We start from the raw sequence: 17492 nt of genomic DNA on the forward strand, positions 1-17492 counted from the left end.
AGAAAAATACTTTTCTAATGAAAAAAAAAATTCATATTTTTGATGAATTTTTTTCTTCTATATGAACAGCTGATAGATTGGAAGATATTTTAAATGTTAAATCTCTGTAGTAATAAGTTACAATAGTTATGTTTTCCATGGAATTTGTAACTTCTAACTCCATCACAAGTACTAACTTCTATGAATTTGTGCTTCGTAAATTTAGCATGTTCGGAAAATTTTTCTAAACCATCAATTTTACCAGAAATCCTGTTGTGGTGCATGTATTTAAAGTGTTACCAATTGTTTAATTAAGACTTTGAACATGATATACTTTGTGTTTGCATGTAGTTTATTTTTTTGAAGTGCTTAGTTCCCATTTTATAATACTGTGCTAGCTGTAGGAATCCCGGTCAAATTTTTTTTCTCCCTCTAAAGATAGAGGGTGGCCTGTGGCATGAAGAATCCTTCCACAGTTCTAGCATAGTAGGCTGCGCTGCTCCTCCCTGATCCCCAGCTGTGCTGGTGGAGAATATGTAGAGTAAGTAAGTCACTGGAGACTTGCGTGACTACTCTCTTCCTAAAGCTGATATTCTCAACAGGCTACTGTTAATCAAATCTTATAATAGTCTTCTTTTTTCATATTCATTATTCATCATAATTTGAAGAGTTCTACACTTTTTGAATTATTGCTTTATGCTATTTCTATGTAACATTATGGTTTTTGCTCAAATGTAAAGTTTGATTAAAAAAAGTGAAAGAATTTAAGAAAAAACAGAATGTATTGCATTGTATATTGAAGATAAGAGAATTCAACAACAGGTTTTTTATATACATATATATATATATATTTTTTTTTTTCCCATAAAGGGATTTGTAATTTTTTGTGTAATTTGTTCAAGAATCTCACTACATTGTTAGACTATTTTTCTTTTAACTTTCTCCAGCCCAACTATCTTTTTCATGGGATTAGTGAGTTGTTGAACATTAATAAGAATAAACATTTAAAAATAGATTACACTCATTAAAAAGATGGACAATTCATTGTATTATTATGAAATCTTAAACTTTTAGTACATTTTATACTCCAACTTTAACCATCGTATTACCTTGGTAACAAATGATTCATCTTTGCCTCTTATATTAAATAATATATCTGATGTGTGAAAGAATAAACCATTTATTGTTTTTTAATGGTTATTGGGTGCTGGACCAAAATGTACCAAAGTTAGTAAAAAAAATGATCTAATACATAAACTTTCGGTATATAATGTACCAATGTTGGTGTTCCAAGACTCAAAGAGCTAATTAAACTTGATATCCTGTAAATGCTTTCTGTATGAACCAAATTATGCTATATTAACTTACCAACTGTTGTATTGCTACAGTTAATTATCCTACTGGCTAATTAGCAAGATGTTTTACTTAATCATTTCTATTGTATAAGAAGATTAAAAAAGATAATTAATTTATAGTTAGGTTAAAGTAATGCAGCACCCAGTGTAGCTGAAGAACTATGGTGGAACACAGTGATTGAGTTATGTGTAAAACTAGTAAGAGATCATTGGTGAAATGTATAAAGTACTGTAGTAATTTGGAAGATTTTAAAGATAGAAAATGCACTTAAAGTTCACAGATTTGTACGTACAGTATGTAATTTAAGGCTATGCAACTAAAACTCAGCTAAATAACAATTCAGGAGTAATGTGCAATTATCAACTTATCAGGAAGTGTGAAATTGAGCCTTAGAAAACCACAAAAGCATGTACAACATTTTACTGTTCAACATATAAACAACAATGGATAAGCACAGTGGTTGAAAGAAGTCACAAAAAACTATACCCATCACGTGTGCTGGATTTGGATAAAGAATAACCTTGCATAACTTAGATATATATATATATATGATAATAAAAAAAATTATAGTTGGTCATTTGTCTTCCCAAATATACTCTAAAGTCTAAGTGCTAACCTAATACAGTCCAATTGTCTTACTGAAAAATACATATACAGTGTATTTTCATGTGTGATAAATCATAAAAAGCATTATTCCTTGTAACTGCATCATATTTATTAATCAAGTATATGTGTGTGCATGGACTGTGTAAATTCTATTTCTTCTAATGTATTCATTGTGGTCTGATAATTTCGTTGTGAGTGAAATAAGTGATGATTCATAGAGTTGATTTTGATTTTTTTATATTACTGTTTTCTCCTTATTTGTTCTACTAATAAATGATAACTGGTTAGAAAAACTGGCTAATATAGTATGATCCATTCTTTATAGACTTGAATGAATTATTGAAATTTTGTTTTATCTTTTGAAGATGGTATATGTATGGATTAAATTTTGATTATGCGTGAATGCACTTGCATTACCACAGTTGACTAAGAATTGTATGTATATACATTAAATCAGGGAAAATGTTTTTGAGTGGAAGCACTATGTTATAACTTAACAGTATTAATTTCACCTAAATTTTTATTTCATTATTAGGTGCTTATTTAACTATGCTAAATTATAGGAATATTTTTTCAGACATTATCTTGTGATCTGCCATAAATTTAATGTTTTATCAATTATAAATATTATAACTGGAATTAACTTGCATTACTTGTGCCATATAAGTAAACGTGTTGTAATGCTTTTTCTTTTCTTTTTTTCACCAATTTTTTTTCATATAATTACTTGAAATGATAAGTGTATTCTTGCACACTTTGTTTGGTTACATATATCAAAATGTTGATAAAATATATTGTAAGCACAAAGCATGAGTAATTTTGAGAAAATTAAGTATTGTATTCAAAAGAGTTTTAATAATACAATAACTATACTTGTTAAATTATAATTATGTTAAGGTTAATTTTTTTTTCTTATTGTGAAAAATATGGGTGCCCATTTCCAAGTGTTTATATTAAAGTCATTGTTTGTTCTATTTGCAATTGATTATAACATACTTGTCTGAAATAAGGTTGTTATTACCATAAAACTAAGAAACCCATAACATTCTTTTAATTTCTCTTAACTATTCTTCTAGATGTTTGACCCAAAGAAAATTACCTTAATTGATGGAGTTAGTTCTGAAATATTCATTAAATGTTGTTTAGAAACACTACTCCTATATATGCACCACCAAGAGCTATTACCTTGCATGCACTGCCATGTAAATTCCTACCATGTCACAAGCCTTCAACAAAGCTCCCACTCCAAAATGTGTCAAAATATATTGTGCCAGCCTATGATCTAATCATCATTAGACTAAAGTTCTTTACCAGTAAAAAGCAACATATCCTCCATGTGCAGTATTTCCCAGGAGCATTAACTAGCATGTAAACACAAGCAATTCTTTCCTTGGCATTGCTTGTCTTCATGCATTTTTTTTTTTTTTTCATAAGATGTACCAGAATTTTTGCACTTAGTTTTAATCTTTCATTACTTTTTGTCATGTACCCTTTCTTTCCTTAATTTTCTTGGTCATATGAAAGAACAATACTAAGTTTTAAACTTATCAATTAGAACTTTCATTTGAAATATTTTCAATATGATCTTCTTTTAATTGACTTTGTACTTTTGGAACACATCTTCCATTGTCTGTTTCTGTTGTTTAATTCAAAATAGAGGTTTTGTCCGGTATTTTTTTGAGGACATCATTAGGCCTATGCACCATTGCCATACCTGGCTCATTTTCTAACTAATAAAAAATTAAAAATATAAATTCTATCTTATACATATCTTACAAAAATGGAACACCACCACACCAGTTTTGTGGATTAACTGAATTATGCATTCATGTTTCCATGTTTTTGACATCTTCTGAGGCTTTTAACTCTTCCTTTCAGAAGTTATCCAGTACTGTAATGGTAACTGATGATACTCTAATGGTCAGTGATATTACTGCCATTGTGCACTACATGGTTGTTTCCATTCTGACCTCAGATCCAGGATTCCACACCCCTTGCTTCTATTACTTCAGCTGATCCTGTTCCATCTTTTAAGTGTTTAACCACTATTGTTTCCATGCCTGCTTTTATTTCTTGTACCCCCTGTTGACAAGTAGCCGTATTTGCATCCTTCACTACTTGGATTCCACAGATATGTGTCTTTTGTTTTCTTTTTCTCCAGTAATTTTCTGCTGCATCTCAGGTTTCATTGTTCCATGAGCCAACTTCATCTGAATCTTTTCTTTCTGTTTAGGAATCTTCTCTATTTTATTCTTTTTTCTTTCCCTCCATTTGCTCATTTACATGTCTTACTCAACTTTGTTGATTCTCATGCTTCACCTTCATTTGGATGCTATCCACCATGACTCTTAGCTTTACTGAAGTAACCTTGACATACCTGTGTTCCATCTTACCCTCGGTTTTCTTCCATTTTGTCTCAGTTACCTTGGTTTCTGAGATATATTTTGTCAGGTTGCCTTACTTTCTGACTTTTCCCTCTATCAATTTTTTAGGATCTCTGTTGTGCACCTTTTCTTTGTGATGTGGTATTGGGGGCTATTTCTTATACATTAGCATCTTGAGCTGATGCATCTCTTCAGCAGTTATCTCTTCTCACTTTGGTTTCTTGCCTTTGGAACCAGAGGATCTCACCAATTTTCTCATTGTATACAGCCTTGTGGGATCACTCCTTCTATTCATTGTTCTTTTGTTACTATCCATGTTCCACTCCTCTTTGAGGGCTGGCCATCATAGATCCTGGAAGCAATCTGTTACTAAAGCCATCTCTCAGTCCTGTGGGAGTTGTGCTCTCTCACTCTGGTGGGACTTCCTTTGCTACAGCCTAATGAGTTCCTTATGTTCTTTCTCAGATATTTATCCTGTACTTCTACACTTCACTGGTTTCAAATGTCGTTCCCATGAAGATGGGAGGATGTCAACCAGATATCACTCTGTCCCACTTGACTCACCTTCAGTCTTCCTCATTTCTCAATGGGCAGTTTTCCCATTCTCTGGTGGACACTCTCCCTCATGATGGATTCAGGATCTCAGACACTTCCTCAACATCCTGATTTGTGTGCCTACCTTTTGCTTCAAATGGTTCACCTTCAGTGGTAGAACATTTGATTCTCAGTCCTTCCCTTTGAGTTGGCTATGTTCCCATTTTTTTTCATCATCTCTGGTGGATTTCCACTCAGAAATAAAATTCTTGAGGTCTGTTGTTCCATTACTCAATGGATGTTTGGCCTCTACTTGATTTTTTCATAATGGCTTGCTCTACCTCAATCTTCTTTCAACTTTAAGAGTTGTCATGTTTGGGGTGGCTGGTTCAGCTGCTAACTTCACTCACAACCTCTGTCGTGTATTTCATTTACATGGGTGTCTCTCTCACTTCATATGTGGGGACAGGTTCAGCCTTATTTGTCTTTGTGACATGGAGCTTTTGATACTAGGGCTATCATGACTCCTTCATTTCTTGCATGAGTATTTTTAGGGACTCTTTTTGAGTACCTAATTCCTCTTCAATGTGCCCATACATATCCCCTTCAGTGGTTTCTGGCACTTCATTGCAGAGATAAACTGTCTTTTTTCACTTCTCAAATTTGTAGAGGTTCATTTAATCCCATATGACTCTGGACATCCCCTTTTCCCCACTTTACCCAGATTTGCATTTGTTTGGAGCCCTCCAGGTCTCAGAAGTTGGTGTGTTGACTCCTTATGCTTACATATATGGGTTTCAATATCTGCAGTGAGTGTAGCACAGGTGGAACCTTGTGTTGGCTTTGTGCTTGAAATGAACAACAACTTACCACTGCCTCTGATACAGAGGTGTGCAGTTCAGAATGCCTGAGCCATTTCCAGCATCTGGTCTCCAGGAGTGAAGTTTCTCTGTATTTACATCCACAAGCTGATGGTTACTCTGCAGGCTTGCCATCATCTTCTATCAAATGTATCTGGTCTTCATATTATGATTCATTCAGACACAACAACCTCTTTTGTTTTTTTCCTTTGTGATGTGGTTTTTGTGGATATTTCACACTTGCTCCTGGAACCTCTTGTCCTGACTCTGGACTCTCTCTTTTGGGTCTATGACCACTAGGTTTAGTTGTTGGTTTATCATGTCATGAAAACTCAGGCCGTGGTGGTGATCAACTATCTAGCCTGGGTCTAGACCATCTCCAAAGAGTGGTTTCTCCATCCTCTGGTTTTTTAGTTGATTTTCTCCCACTATAGGCATCATACATATCATTATTGCCTTTCCACCTTCCCTCCACTCATTTTATATGCTTTGGACATATTTCTTCCCTTTCTCTCTTGTGGGAGCTGTCAGTCACTATTATCTTGGCCTCCTCCTGCACTATTTACCACAGGGACAGGTTTATCTTCTTCCCTGACTGCCCCTATATTTGGGTGGCTTGGGAGGGTGATTGGATTTTTTTTTCATTCATCCTCCCTTCCCTGTATGATCATTCTGACCCAGATCATATGGTATTCTTTGTTCTCTACATTCTGTTCATTATTATCCCACTTGTACTGCCCCATTTTAGGTCACTTGCCAATGTCTTTTCTTGATGCAGATTTCCTCTTCTTCTAATAACTTATCTCATTCCACTTTTCCCAGTTGGATTATATATTCCATCCAGCTAGTTTCTTCTTCTGTGAGTGATGACCCATTTCTTATTTTTCATTTCTATTCCCACCATATTTGTCATTACACAGCTTCTCTTGCCTCTAGCCATTGATTACCCCTGTAGGAGATCTTACAAGTCAGGACGTGGATGATCCCTGACACAGAGTTCCATTCCTTACACCAAAGGGAGGTTGCACCTACCCTGGATTTTTGCCTCTCTCCAATCGCCATTTTCTATTATTCACAGCAGATCTGATGGTGAGTTTGTTTTATTTGCTTTCTTTTTTAAGCCTCACAACCACCTTGTTATGGAGACAGTGGAACCCACTGAGTGACCAGTGTTGCCTCACAGAGAACACTACCTGAAATACGCATAATGTGGGGAAGTACCAAAAGTGTTAAGCCTCTCTGTCCCTGCTGTTTAGATGGTGGTTTTCACAAGACTGCTTTGGTGATCTCAATATATATTATCTTCCAGGCTGTTCCACACTTGTAAAGAATAAAAGACAGCACCAGGTATGTGCCTGATATCTTTAGTTGTAGTAACCCATTACACTGTCTCTTAGTGTGGAATCTAATTCTAGATGATTGCATCTGATTACACAGTCCAAGTAACTCTTCACTATTCTCCCCCATATGAATTCCTCCCTTTCCATTTCTTTTAATGAAGTGTGGAAGAACACTTGCTTCCCCAGTTCAAAGCCACTGGGGAAGTCAATATGGAGACTTCCTCGTCAGGTGGTGCAATCTCACTGGTACAAGACCAAGTGGTATCTCTTGTTTGAAAAGAAGGGCAGGGGTGATATCTGGTACTTTATTACAGGACATCCCATTATATTAGGAACCAAACCATTCCTAGTGGTTTGGTTCAGCTGAATGAGATTTAAGTTTGCTTTAGGACACAGGTCTGGAATGCTTCTCCCTGTGCCTGATTATTATAGTGAGTATGTCACACAAATATTAATCCTATACAGAATGATTTAACTTACAGCCCTAGCCACACTACACACTCCTGCTCAGCTGCTTGCCTGTGAGATAATGACCAGTTGAACAGTCTCACATTTTGTCCACATTAGTGACACTTTAGCACTAAGCAAAAGGATTTTTAATAGTTTCTTTTGATTTTCATCCTTTTCTAACAACGAACCACAATAACATTAGGCAAAGACTTTCCCTGCTTTAGATGGGTGCGGTCTCCCACCTAGTGTTGCTCTACTAGGCTACCCTCTGCCTTAATGTCACACTCCATGAGATTTCCCTTTTCAATGTTATTTTCTGAAAGGAGTTCATATTTTTAATTTCATTCTATGCACTGTCTTTAATGTGGGATTTTAGTGATACAGAGAGGTAAATATGATTTCTGAAGTTAACACTTTCCTTACCTGAAAATTTTAGATAGATACTCATCTCTCTGCATCACCTCTCACCCTTCTTCCCCATTTCCAGTTCATTTTGTGTGCCTTGTCAAGAATGCTAGTGCTTCTGGATTCACTGTTCATGGAAGATATGTCTCCCTCCTACTGGTGGAGGGCTATAGTCTAATGATAATTACATATATGCTGGCACAATACATGTTGACATGTGTAGGGATTGGAGCTTTCCTCAAGACTTGTGGTATACGAAGAAATTTAGATAATAGTGCATATGAAGTAATAGCTCTTTGTGGTGCTGAGAGGTGTCTATCTAAAATACATTTTCAGGTAAGAAAAATGTTAACTTTATAATATTCATGATAAATCACATTTTTTAGGTTTGACTTGGGTTGTTGTTTTAATTGCCCTAGACTGTTTAAAAAACTAGTTTTCATTATTACAGCAAACAAAACATAAGTGATATCTATGCTGTTTAACTAGGTACATTGTTGGTCTCATCGATGGAAAATGAAGGTTATAGCTTGAAGAATGCCATGTTTTTGCTCATTTTGAAAGGGAATAAAACCCAGATACTTAAATTAATGTGAAAAAAATAGCTATCACGTAACATTATGAATAATGTTTCAAAATTGTGAAACTGTAAACTTATTCTTCTTAACATTAAAAAAACCTTAGTAAATGTTATACTTTTCCTTTTATTAATTACTTTAAATAAATTTTGCTACATTTGTTTCCAAGTTGATATAGTAGTTGCATGCATTTACCTGATAAACATCAAATTTTCTGTTCTACAAAGTTATACCTAGAATTCATAATTTGCATATTTAGGATATCATTTTAGTTTTCAAGCCTCCAACTGTGTTAAGAACAGTTTTAAGATATTAATTAAGCATTTAAAAATGTATTCCAAATGATGCATAGATTTTCATTAATATATTGAAACATTACATAATAACTGTGTTGAAAAGGGTAGTTAATGATACATTCAATGACATCAAGTTGAATTCTGCTTTTGGTAGTATTCATTATGATTTGTGGCTTGAATTTACTTTATTACTTAATATTCAAACATTAAAAAAGAAGAATTGCATAGAGGAGAGAATTTGTTTTTATTGGCTTCAGTAGACCCAGAGATGTTCACAAAAGTATTGAGAAAACTATAATTTTGTGGGTGAATGACTATAAAGTCAAGATAATTTATAATTTAATAATGTTCTACAAATTGTAGATTCTGCCAGCATAATAATCATAGTAATGGTTTTTACCATGTTTTAAAATGTTACTATACTGGTAATTTATTTTCTCACAATATTTCCTGACATTGGATTTGAACCTGAAATCTTGCATGTGCCAGGCGAGTGCTCTATCAACTGAGATAAAGGGTTAAACCCACTAGCATTTGCTAGTAAGAACACTTGAAACCTTTAAACTCTGTGTTAAATATAAAGTACACTGGACTTCCTTTAAAAATAATTCATTTTCTACTCTCCTTTGCTCCTCACCCCCAAATTATGGCACTGATCAGGGACTTAGCTGTGCCTACAGTTTACCTCCATATTTTTTCACTCTGTACTCAGATTTAATGAAAATATATTCTGAAATGATATCTTACCTTCTCTCACAAAATAGCTTTTCTCAATTAATACGGCCCTCTTTTGATGCAGATTTTCAATTCTTGCCACTGTGCTTCCACTTCCCACTTCTGCATATCCACATGTAAATGATTATGCAGCAGCTTTTCACCAATAGGAGCAAGACACAACCCCTATCGTAACCAATGCCCTTTTCACATTTGCACTTGTTAATCACTTTTCAATTGGCAGTAATGCTGTATAGGTGTACTTTTTGGCTCTCAAATTTGTTAACATTTTGCTTTATTCTACAAACTTGTATTTACAGGGGCTTTTTTGCTAGTGTATTGTGGATCCAACTCTGTGGTGAGTGCTGCCTGACCAGGGATACTTTTTGTTGTTGTTTTTTTGAAAATCCACATTGTCCATCCTGTGATCATGCTCAATGTCTGTTATGTTGTAGCTCTTCCTACCACAGATCTGATTTACAATTCCAGATGCTGCCAGGTGTTGGTTGTGTGTCTCTGTTCAATTATCATCTATGCCAAAATAATTATGTTGTAGGATTAGGTTACGTGCACCGTAGAGATGGGATGTTCCATAGGACCACTAGTAGTTCTCTCTAGTGGTCTTTTGCTTCATAAATATGTTTGTCCCTGACTGTACACTCATGGACACACATGTGTAAAGGAGACATGGATTGCTCCCAATCTCTGATGCTCTATGGCATTGAGACTCTTCCTACTGTAGACCTGATGTACAATTCCCGATGCCACCAGGTGGTAGCTCTGCTTTTCAAAATAGGGTATCACAATCACCCATTGCACTGTCTCCAGTGATGAGGTCCTCTTGATTCTTCAACATGTTTTTCCCTCCTAGTGGAATATGGGAGTCCTTGCCACTTACCAGTTCTTAGTTGCTGTGGTGGTGGACCATGGAGGCCTGTCCTCCTGAGTGATGCATCATACCACTCAGTTGAGAGTAGGGTGAGTATCAATGGTGTATAGCGGACCTACTGCGGACCTGATGTACAGTTTCAGATACCACCAGGTTTTGGTTGTAGCACTATGCTGTATTGATGTAAATATATCTGACAGATTGCTTTTTTCCCATCATGGCATTCCTCTTTCCTACCATCCTCTGGATGTACATTCCCAGTGGGTCTGGTGTTGGTTGGATATGGCCCAGCCACGATTAGAATCATGTGTCCATGGCATGGCGGCCTTCCTACCATGGACCTGATGTACAATGCTAGATATTGCCAGGTTTTAATTGAAGTACTCCAACATTTCATGACTATACATAAGTAAATGTATATATATATATATATATATATATCGCAGTTTGTCCTTTAGGCTGGGACATTTCTCCTACCTACCATTCTCTGGATGTGGTTCCTAGGGGGTCAGGTGCTGGTTGGAGATGCTCCAACTAAGTAAGTCCTCCTGCCATGGACTGGATGAAAAATGCCCAATGCTGCCAGGTTTTAGACTGGAGATACACCCCGGGTTTGTGGTACCTCTTCCTACCATCTACTAGATTTTGGTTCCAGATGGATCTGGTGTTGGTTGTAGCTGGATGCAGAACATGTATTCCCACTTGTGTATGGGTGGGTATCCTCCTCCTACTGTGATGTGGAAGAACCATACTCAGTGCTGCCAGGTTTTGGACTGGAGAGGTCATCTCACCGGAGCTTTCCTCCTTCCTATCATCCAATGGATGTCAGTTCGTGGTGCATCAGATGTTATTTGGATTGGAAATGCATGCAAGTGGAGACAGATTTTGGTATGGAAGCTCATCTTCCCTTCCAATTTCTGTTTCAAGGTGAAGAGTTAGGTGATCCTTTGCTTACCACTGATCTGTTGTACAATTCCAGATTCTGCCAGGTGTTGGATGAGGTTGAACTACTACTATGGTCTGTTGTTCCCAAGCCATTTAACACCTAGGGGTCCCATTAATCAGTAATATGTATTATGGGATTCTTTAATGTTTTTCTGCCTCTTATGTTCGTGACCCAGTCATAAAATAGAAAAGAGTATACTTGGAACAGATGTGGTGCAGTCTCCTGCTGAGATGTGATATTTTCTTTTGTGGTTCCACAACTCATGCTTTCTCTTTGGGCACTTCCTAAAGGTGGATCATTTTTTCACCAGCCCTCCATTAGTTCAATGTGAAATTCTTGCTATTTTTTGAGAGGGAGTATTATATTACTGATAGATACTCACCTCCTCTCACATTTCCCACCCAGCCTCCCCACTTCCGGTGATATGTCATGTGGGTCTTCCGACCAATCTCAAACTGATTAACGGGTGCAAATGTGGAGAGGGCGCTGGTTACAATAGGAATTGTGTTGCACTCCTGTTGGTGGAGAGTTGCTGCATAATCATTTACATGTGAATATGCAGCAGTGGGAGGTGGAAGGCTAGTGGCAAGCATTGAAAATTTGCACCAAAAGAGGGCAGTAGTAATCGAGAGAAAGTATCTATCAGAAATACATTTTCAGTTCAGGAAAATGTTAACTTTGAGAAATCAAAAAATGCATAGTACTTCTAGGTGTATTGTATAATTCTTATAAACTTTAAAGATATATGTGCAGTTAACAGTAGCTTTGGATATTTAAATCTTTCATCAGTAATCAATATTAGTGTTTTTCACTCCCACCCAATGTCTTCATGGATATATAACAAGGAAATGGTGTCAGTTGCAAATTGCTTATTGATTAAATGTTTTGTATTTGATTTGTTAAAGACTTAACTAAGGAAAAGAAAGAAATTATCCTTCTGAAAATGTTTTCTGTGTCAAACATTAAAAGAAATGTAAATTACAGAAATTTAATTTTGTTTCCTTAAATGTGATTAATTACACAAAAATAAGTATGTTGAATGCATTGGGAAATATTTAACCATTCCATTAAATGTGTTCACAATGATTATTCCTCATTTTACATATATTTATACTTTAAGGAAAGATACTTCTGTTGGACATTTTAAAGAACTTAATTTGATGTAATGCATTTATAAGTTAGACATCATCATGTGTGCATGGGAGCTTTTGAAACTTCATTGAACTATACAAAAATGAAATTAGGAGTAGGAAAGTAAAGATGGTGTCAACATGTGTGTCTAGGAGGGGTGGGTGTAGATAGTATTTTGACAAAGGGAAAGGTATTTGGGAAATGGATCTGTCATACCTTGGAGCCCCATCTCAGACAGCAGTGTTCATATTTAAAGGTTTTATGTGAATTTTTTCATTTGTTTTTAGACATTTAGAGTACTGATATCACTACCCTATTGAGTGCAATATCACTGAGCTTTTATACTTGCCCCTGATACTCAGGTTTTGAAAGTGTTGCTAAATCTGATGTCTCTTTGCCAGATAAGTCAATTAGTTTGTCATTTTTTATTGCACAATTTAGCCCGAAGTGTCTTTTGTACTACAGGTGTTTAGTAGATATTGTGTTGTGGAATGCGTTTAAGCTCACAGTCTTTGAAATGTCAAAAATGGCCATCAGATTCATTCAGATATCTACGTACCTAACCTATTATGTTGGTAGTCTTGGCAAGTCACTTAACTGTTTTGCATTTTATAAACCAGTAGTGTCTAACATGGTAAAACAGCTATTGACCTGTGGCAAATTGGTGCTTTACTTCTACCACTTATCTTTTTTAGATATAATTTTTAATAAAATTCATTTATACATGTACCAGTTTAAAATGTTTCCACTTTTTTATTTATTTTGTGGATAAAATACTGGAGAAACCTTACTGCAATATTCTATCAATAAATAATTGAAAACTGTGTATTTTTGTACCCCTCTATATCTGTAAAAACATAGTTCATATTTTTTTTGTAATGTGGCAAAAACATTAACACATTCTCCACAATTTTGGCAATTATGAAAAAACTGTTGGACACTGATGTTATAAACTTAGTGCATTCAAATACTAAATACCACAATCAAAAACATTTTTCATACGGAAAGCACAAATTTTTCTCCTGGAATGTTTTTATAATATTTTAAGGAAAATAGAACAAGGAGTCAGTTACTGGTCATTTAATGAGTAAAGTATGCTTATATGTGATTACTAACAAGTGTTGCTGCTAATTTCATTAAAGCAGCCAAAAAAATAGGATTCAATATTTTTATAAACTTGAAAGAAAAAAAGGGACATTTATGGTCAACATTTTGGAAATAAATTACCCTGTGCATGCATGCGATGTGATGTGTATTGTTTGTTAAAATATATGTTGGTTGAATTTTCATATTAAGTTCCTATTCTGCTATATACATTGTTTTAAAAACTAATAGTACAATTTGATATCAGGTACAGTCTTATTGCTCATTACAGAATATTTATCATCTTTGAGTTAAACAGAAATGTTTACAGATATGCTGTTGATATCATGGTGTGACACCCTATTGAGTAGGGACCTTAGAGCAATATCACTGAGTTTTAATACTTATCCCAAATATGCAGGTTTTAAAAACATCACTAGATCTGTGGTAGAATGCTTCTTTTTGCTGTCTGTAAACTTTATCATTGATGTTATAGGTTTTTGAAATGGCTTGTAAACAAGTTTAAAGTGTATGATATTTCACTCATACTGACTTACTGTTTCATATCTTTATAGGCTTCATGATCTATTTACAGAATATGTGTGATGTGAAATTTGGACTGTGTTGTATATTTTTAAACTCTTACTTCACCTTCTTTATCTAGCTGCTGTCTTACAAGAGAAACATTTTGTGAATTTTACTGTTGTCTCCCCCCTCCCCAAACGATTTTTACCTTTCTCTAGAATTGATATATGTATTTTAAATAGCTATATTAATGTGGTGTTTAGCTTTTCCCCTATTTATTATGATTTTGAATAACATGTAATGAACTCTTTTAGTAATTATCTACTCTTGTAGCTCAGACTGATTACTTCCATTTTGAGGACCTGATATGATCTGTTTCATAACTTTAAGATATCTCATCTCTAATTTTGATTTATTTTGGCTTAAGACTTGTTAGCCTGAATCAGATACAAATGTTCATTATTTATTCTAATAATCTCAAATCTGCTATCGAAATTAGTGATGTATCTCCATCTTTTGAACAGTGTTCTATTTATGTCTCATCATCATCATTCACCTAGATTAGTGTTTGTTGGTTGAATTTTTAATGTTGTGTTACTGAAGTAACCATATTTGTTATTATCCAATTCATTGCTTTGTCATGCTGTAGTTTCCCCTAACTCTTTTTATATAAATCAGGTTTTTTGCACATTGTTTTGCTGTTACAGTGGTCACTGAATGATTGTTTTGCTGATTAAATGGAATCTACATCATTTACAACAAGTATACTTGCTGTCAATTTCTCAACATATGGTTTCTGAATGTGGTTCCAGTTTTTATTTTCACAGTTATTCATTCTGATGTGAAAAGGTACTTAATCTCTTAATTTCATCCCCCATTAAATGCGTCTCTTAAGGATATGAAGATTATAGTGAGAAGGTGAATCCTTGTAAGGTTGACTGAGAGATAAACTCCAAAGAACTTTTTCCAGGATTTAGAAAGTATACTTATTTCCATAAATTCAATCTCCATGTTTTTGAATCAAACTTCACTTTGGCTTACGGGTAGATATTATGTTAGCTTTTTTGGCTTCCATTTTTGCTCATGTGTAGGAAGTCAGTTAATAAACTTTCAGGTTTGTTTAGTGAATATTAAATATATTTTTTATGCATTTCTTCAGGACTTTGGTACTTTTGGTTGTTTTCTAAGTAGGCCATAATTGGATATGCAGATTAACAAAAAGTTATGAAGTTGAAATGTGATTGTATATTATTTCCCTTATCAATGAGTAAGTGTATGTGATGTAAAAGTTACTTGTGTTATCAAGCTCCTCCTTTGTGAAATGTGTAAAATTTATTGACATATTAATATAACAAAGTATTTTTAATCTGTTACTTACAGAAGTTTTATACAAATAAATTACAAATAGAGAGGTAGAAATGTACATATAGTAAATAATACCAGTATTATTTTTGGGAACTCTGATGTGCTGCTACCTTAATGGTCACAGTGAAAACATCAAGTATCTTATATTATGATTTTCAAAACAAAAAATAAATTTTCAAATTTTGGCCTTGACTAACATGAACTTATACTTTTTTAGATTAGAGAAAGGACACAAAGTGTTAATGTGAAAGATTGAGAGCTTATGAGTAATATGAATAAAAGCAATTTCTTAAGCATTAAAACAGATAGAAAAAGTCTTGAATAATTGGGGCTGTTATCCTCAAAAGAAATGGATAAGGATAGATAGTATTTGTGTATCTTTGAAGTCAGTATACTTTCTTTAGCAGATAAATATAAATATAAAAGTGAATACATCACTTTATTTCACATGTGATAAAGTAAGACCATTTAAAAACAAACAATAAATCTAGTAGAGGTTATGTTGTTAATGCTTTAAACATAAGTAGTGAGCATGGGGAAAAAAGTTCGAAATATTTTCTTACTGTAGTTTTTATGGTTATTATTCCAAATATCTTATATTTTAAAAATTACAGCCACATATGGTAATGATGACAATGAAAATTCATAATGACCTCTCACCAAATTACATGTTTAAAAATTCCAGGATAAGTTGGTATAAAGCAAAGATTATAAAGAATTTTCTACATACTTTTATAGTATATTTAGATTTATAATTTTTGTTGATTATAATTGTTCATGTTTCATCATAATAATCATTCACAAATCCAATAGAATATACAATTTGACCTTAAAATAGTTCAGAGCTTCATTGTTTGTGACAACATAAATATTTGCTCCTCTTTCTCTGTGTGTGATAACTGCAAATGGGAGTACTAGTACTATTAGCCAACTTATCATGATATTGTATCAGAATTATATTTGTGATGCAAGTACAAAACATGATTATTCTTTATTCTAGATGAAACATTGCTGAAGAATGTTATATGTGGAGTTACTGCTGGAGTTATATCATCATCTATTGCCAACCCTACTGATGTTTTAAAGGTTTTTAGATATATTTTTTTGCACATTTTGTTGATGATCCAAGTGTCTGACAAAATTATCAGTACATTAGAATATAGTACAAATATGTACTTATAAAAGAAATGGATTAATAATGAACAGTAGAACAGTGGGAGCAACAATGAATATTTGATGTGTGTGTACAGTAACAAACATTTAATTCTTGAATGTTTTGGAATATACATATTCCATCTTTAGCAAGCTATATTGAACAGGGTAAAATATTAGGTACAAAAATTTATAAAGTTCAAAGATTTTATAAATAGTTATTAAAATACAGAATAAAAGGATGAAGTAAATTAAAAGACAAACAAATAAACAAGAAAGAATAGGATAATACAACAAATGTAACAATATTATACAAGTATTCAGAATAGAATTAATTGTTGTGAAGCTGCGTTATTATCTAAAGTTCAGTGTTCATTTATTATAGATAAACTTTCTTTAATTAAAAGTTCAATATTGAAAGGTATTATATCTTTATTCAACTATTGTGTTGAATGTTTTTTAGGAAGTATGATAGTAGCAATTTTTCCTAATAGTTCAGGTTGTCATTACCCATAAAGGTAATTCAACCCTTTCATTATCCAAAGTTATATGACAAGACAACATGAAGTTACTTGTCTTGACATTTTAAGATATCTTTGTTCTGACATGTGATGTTCATGAATTATCTTTTTACCAACTTTTAGGTGCGAATGCAGGCTCAACACCAACAGTATGCCAAAAAAGGAATGTTTAATTGCTTCATGAATATCTACAAAAGTGAAGGCATCCGAGGCCTCTGGAAAGTGAGTTATGTTACCTTTTTTCAATGTTAAAATGGTCATATTTTCTTCATTGTTTGACAATTCATATGTTACACAGTTTCTTGAAAAGTGATATGATTGTACCGTGTGATAAACTCTCATTTTACTGGAAAAAAGCATTATTAAAAAAAAAAACCT

At 33.9% G+C, this 17492-nt stretch overlaps 1 protein-coding gene across 2 annotated transcripts in view; it reads left to right on the top strand.

Moving 5' to 3' along the window:
* The window catches only part of LOC106458038 (kidney mitochondrial carrier protein 1-like), a 63499-nt gene that overhangs the window by 29378 nt on the left and 16629 nt on the right, over window positions 1-17492 (top strand). For both annotated transcript variants that reach the window (XM_013917491.2, XM_022384168.1), the window contains exons 5-6: window positions 16442-16527; window positions 17238-17336. In XM_013917491.2, the coding sequence (XP_013772945.1) occupies window positions 16442-16527; window positions 17238-17336 (185 nt within the window). The remainder of the gene's footprint in view (window positions 1-16441; window positions 16528-17237; window positions 17337-17492) is intronic.

The sequence above is a fragment of the Limulus polyphemus genome, unplaced genomic scaffold (assembly GCF_000517525.1).
Source record: "Limulus polyphemus unplaced genomic scaffold, Limulus_polyphemus-2.1.2 Scaffold407, whole genome shotgun sequence".
Classification (NCBI taxonomy): domain Eukaryota; kingdom Metazoa; phylum Arthropoda; class Merostomata; order Xiphosura; family Limulidae; genus Limulus; species Limulus polyphemus.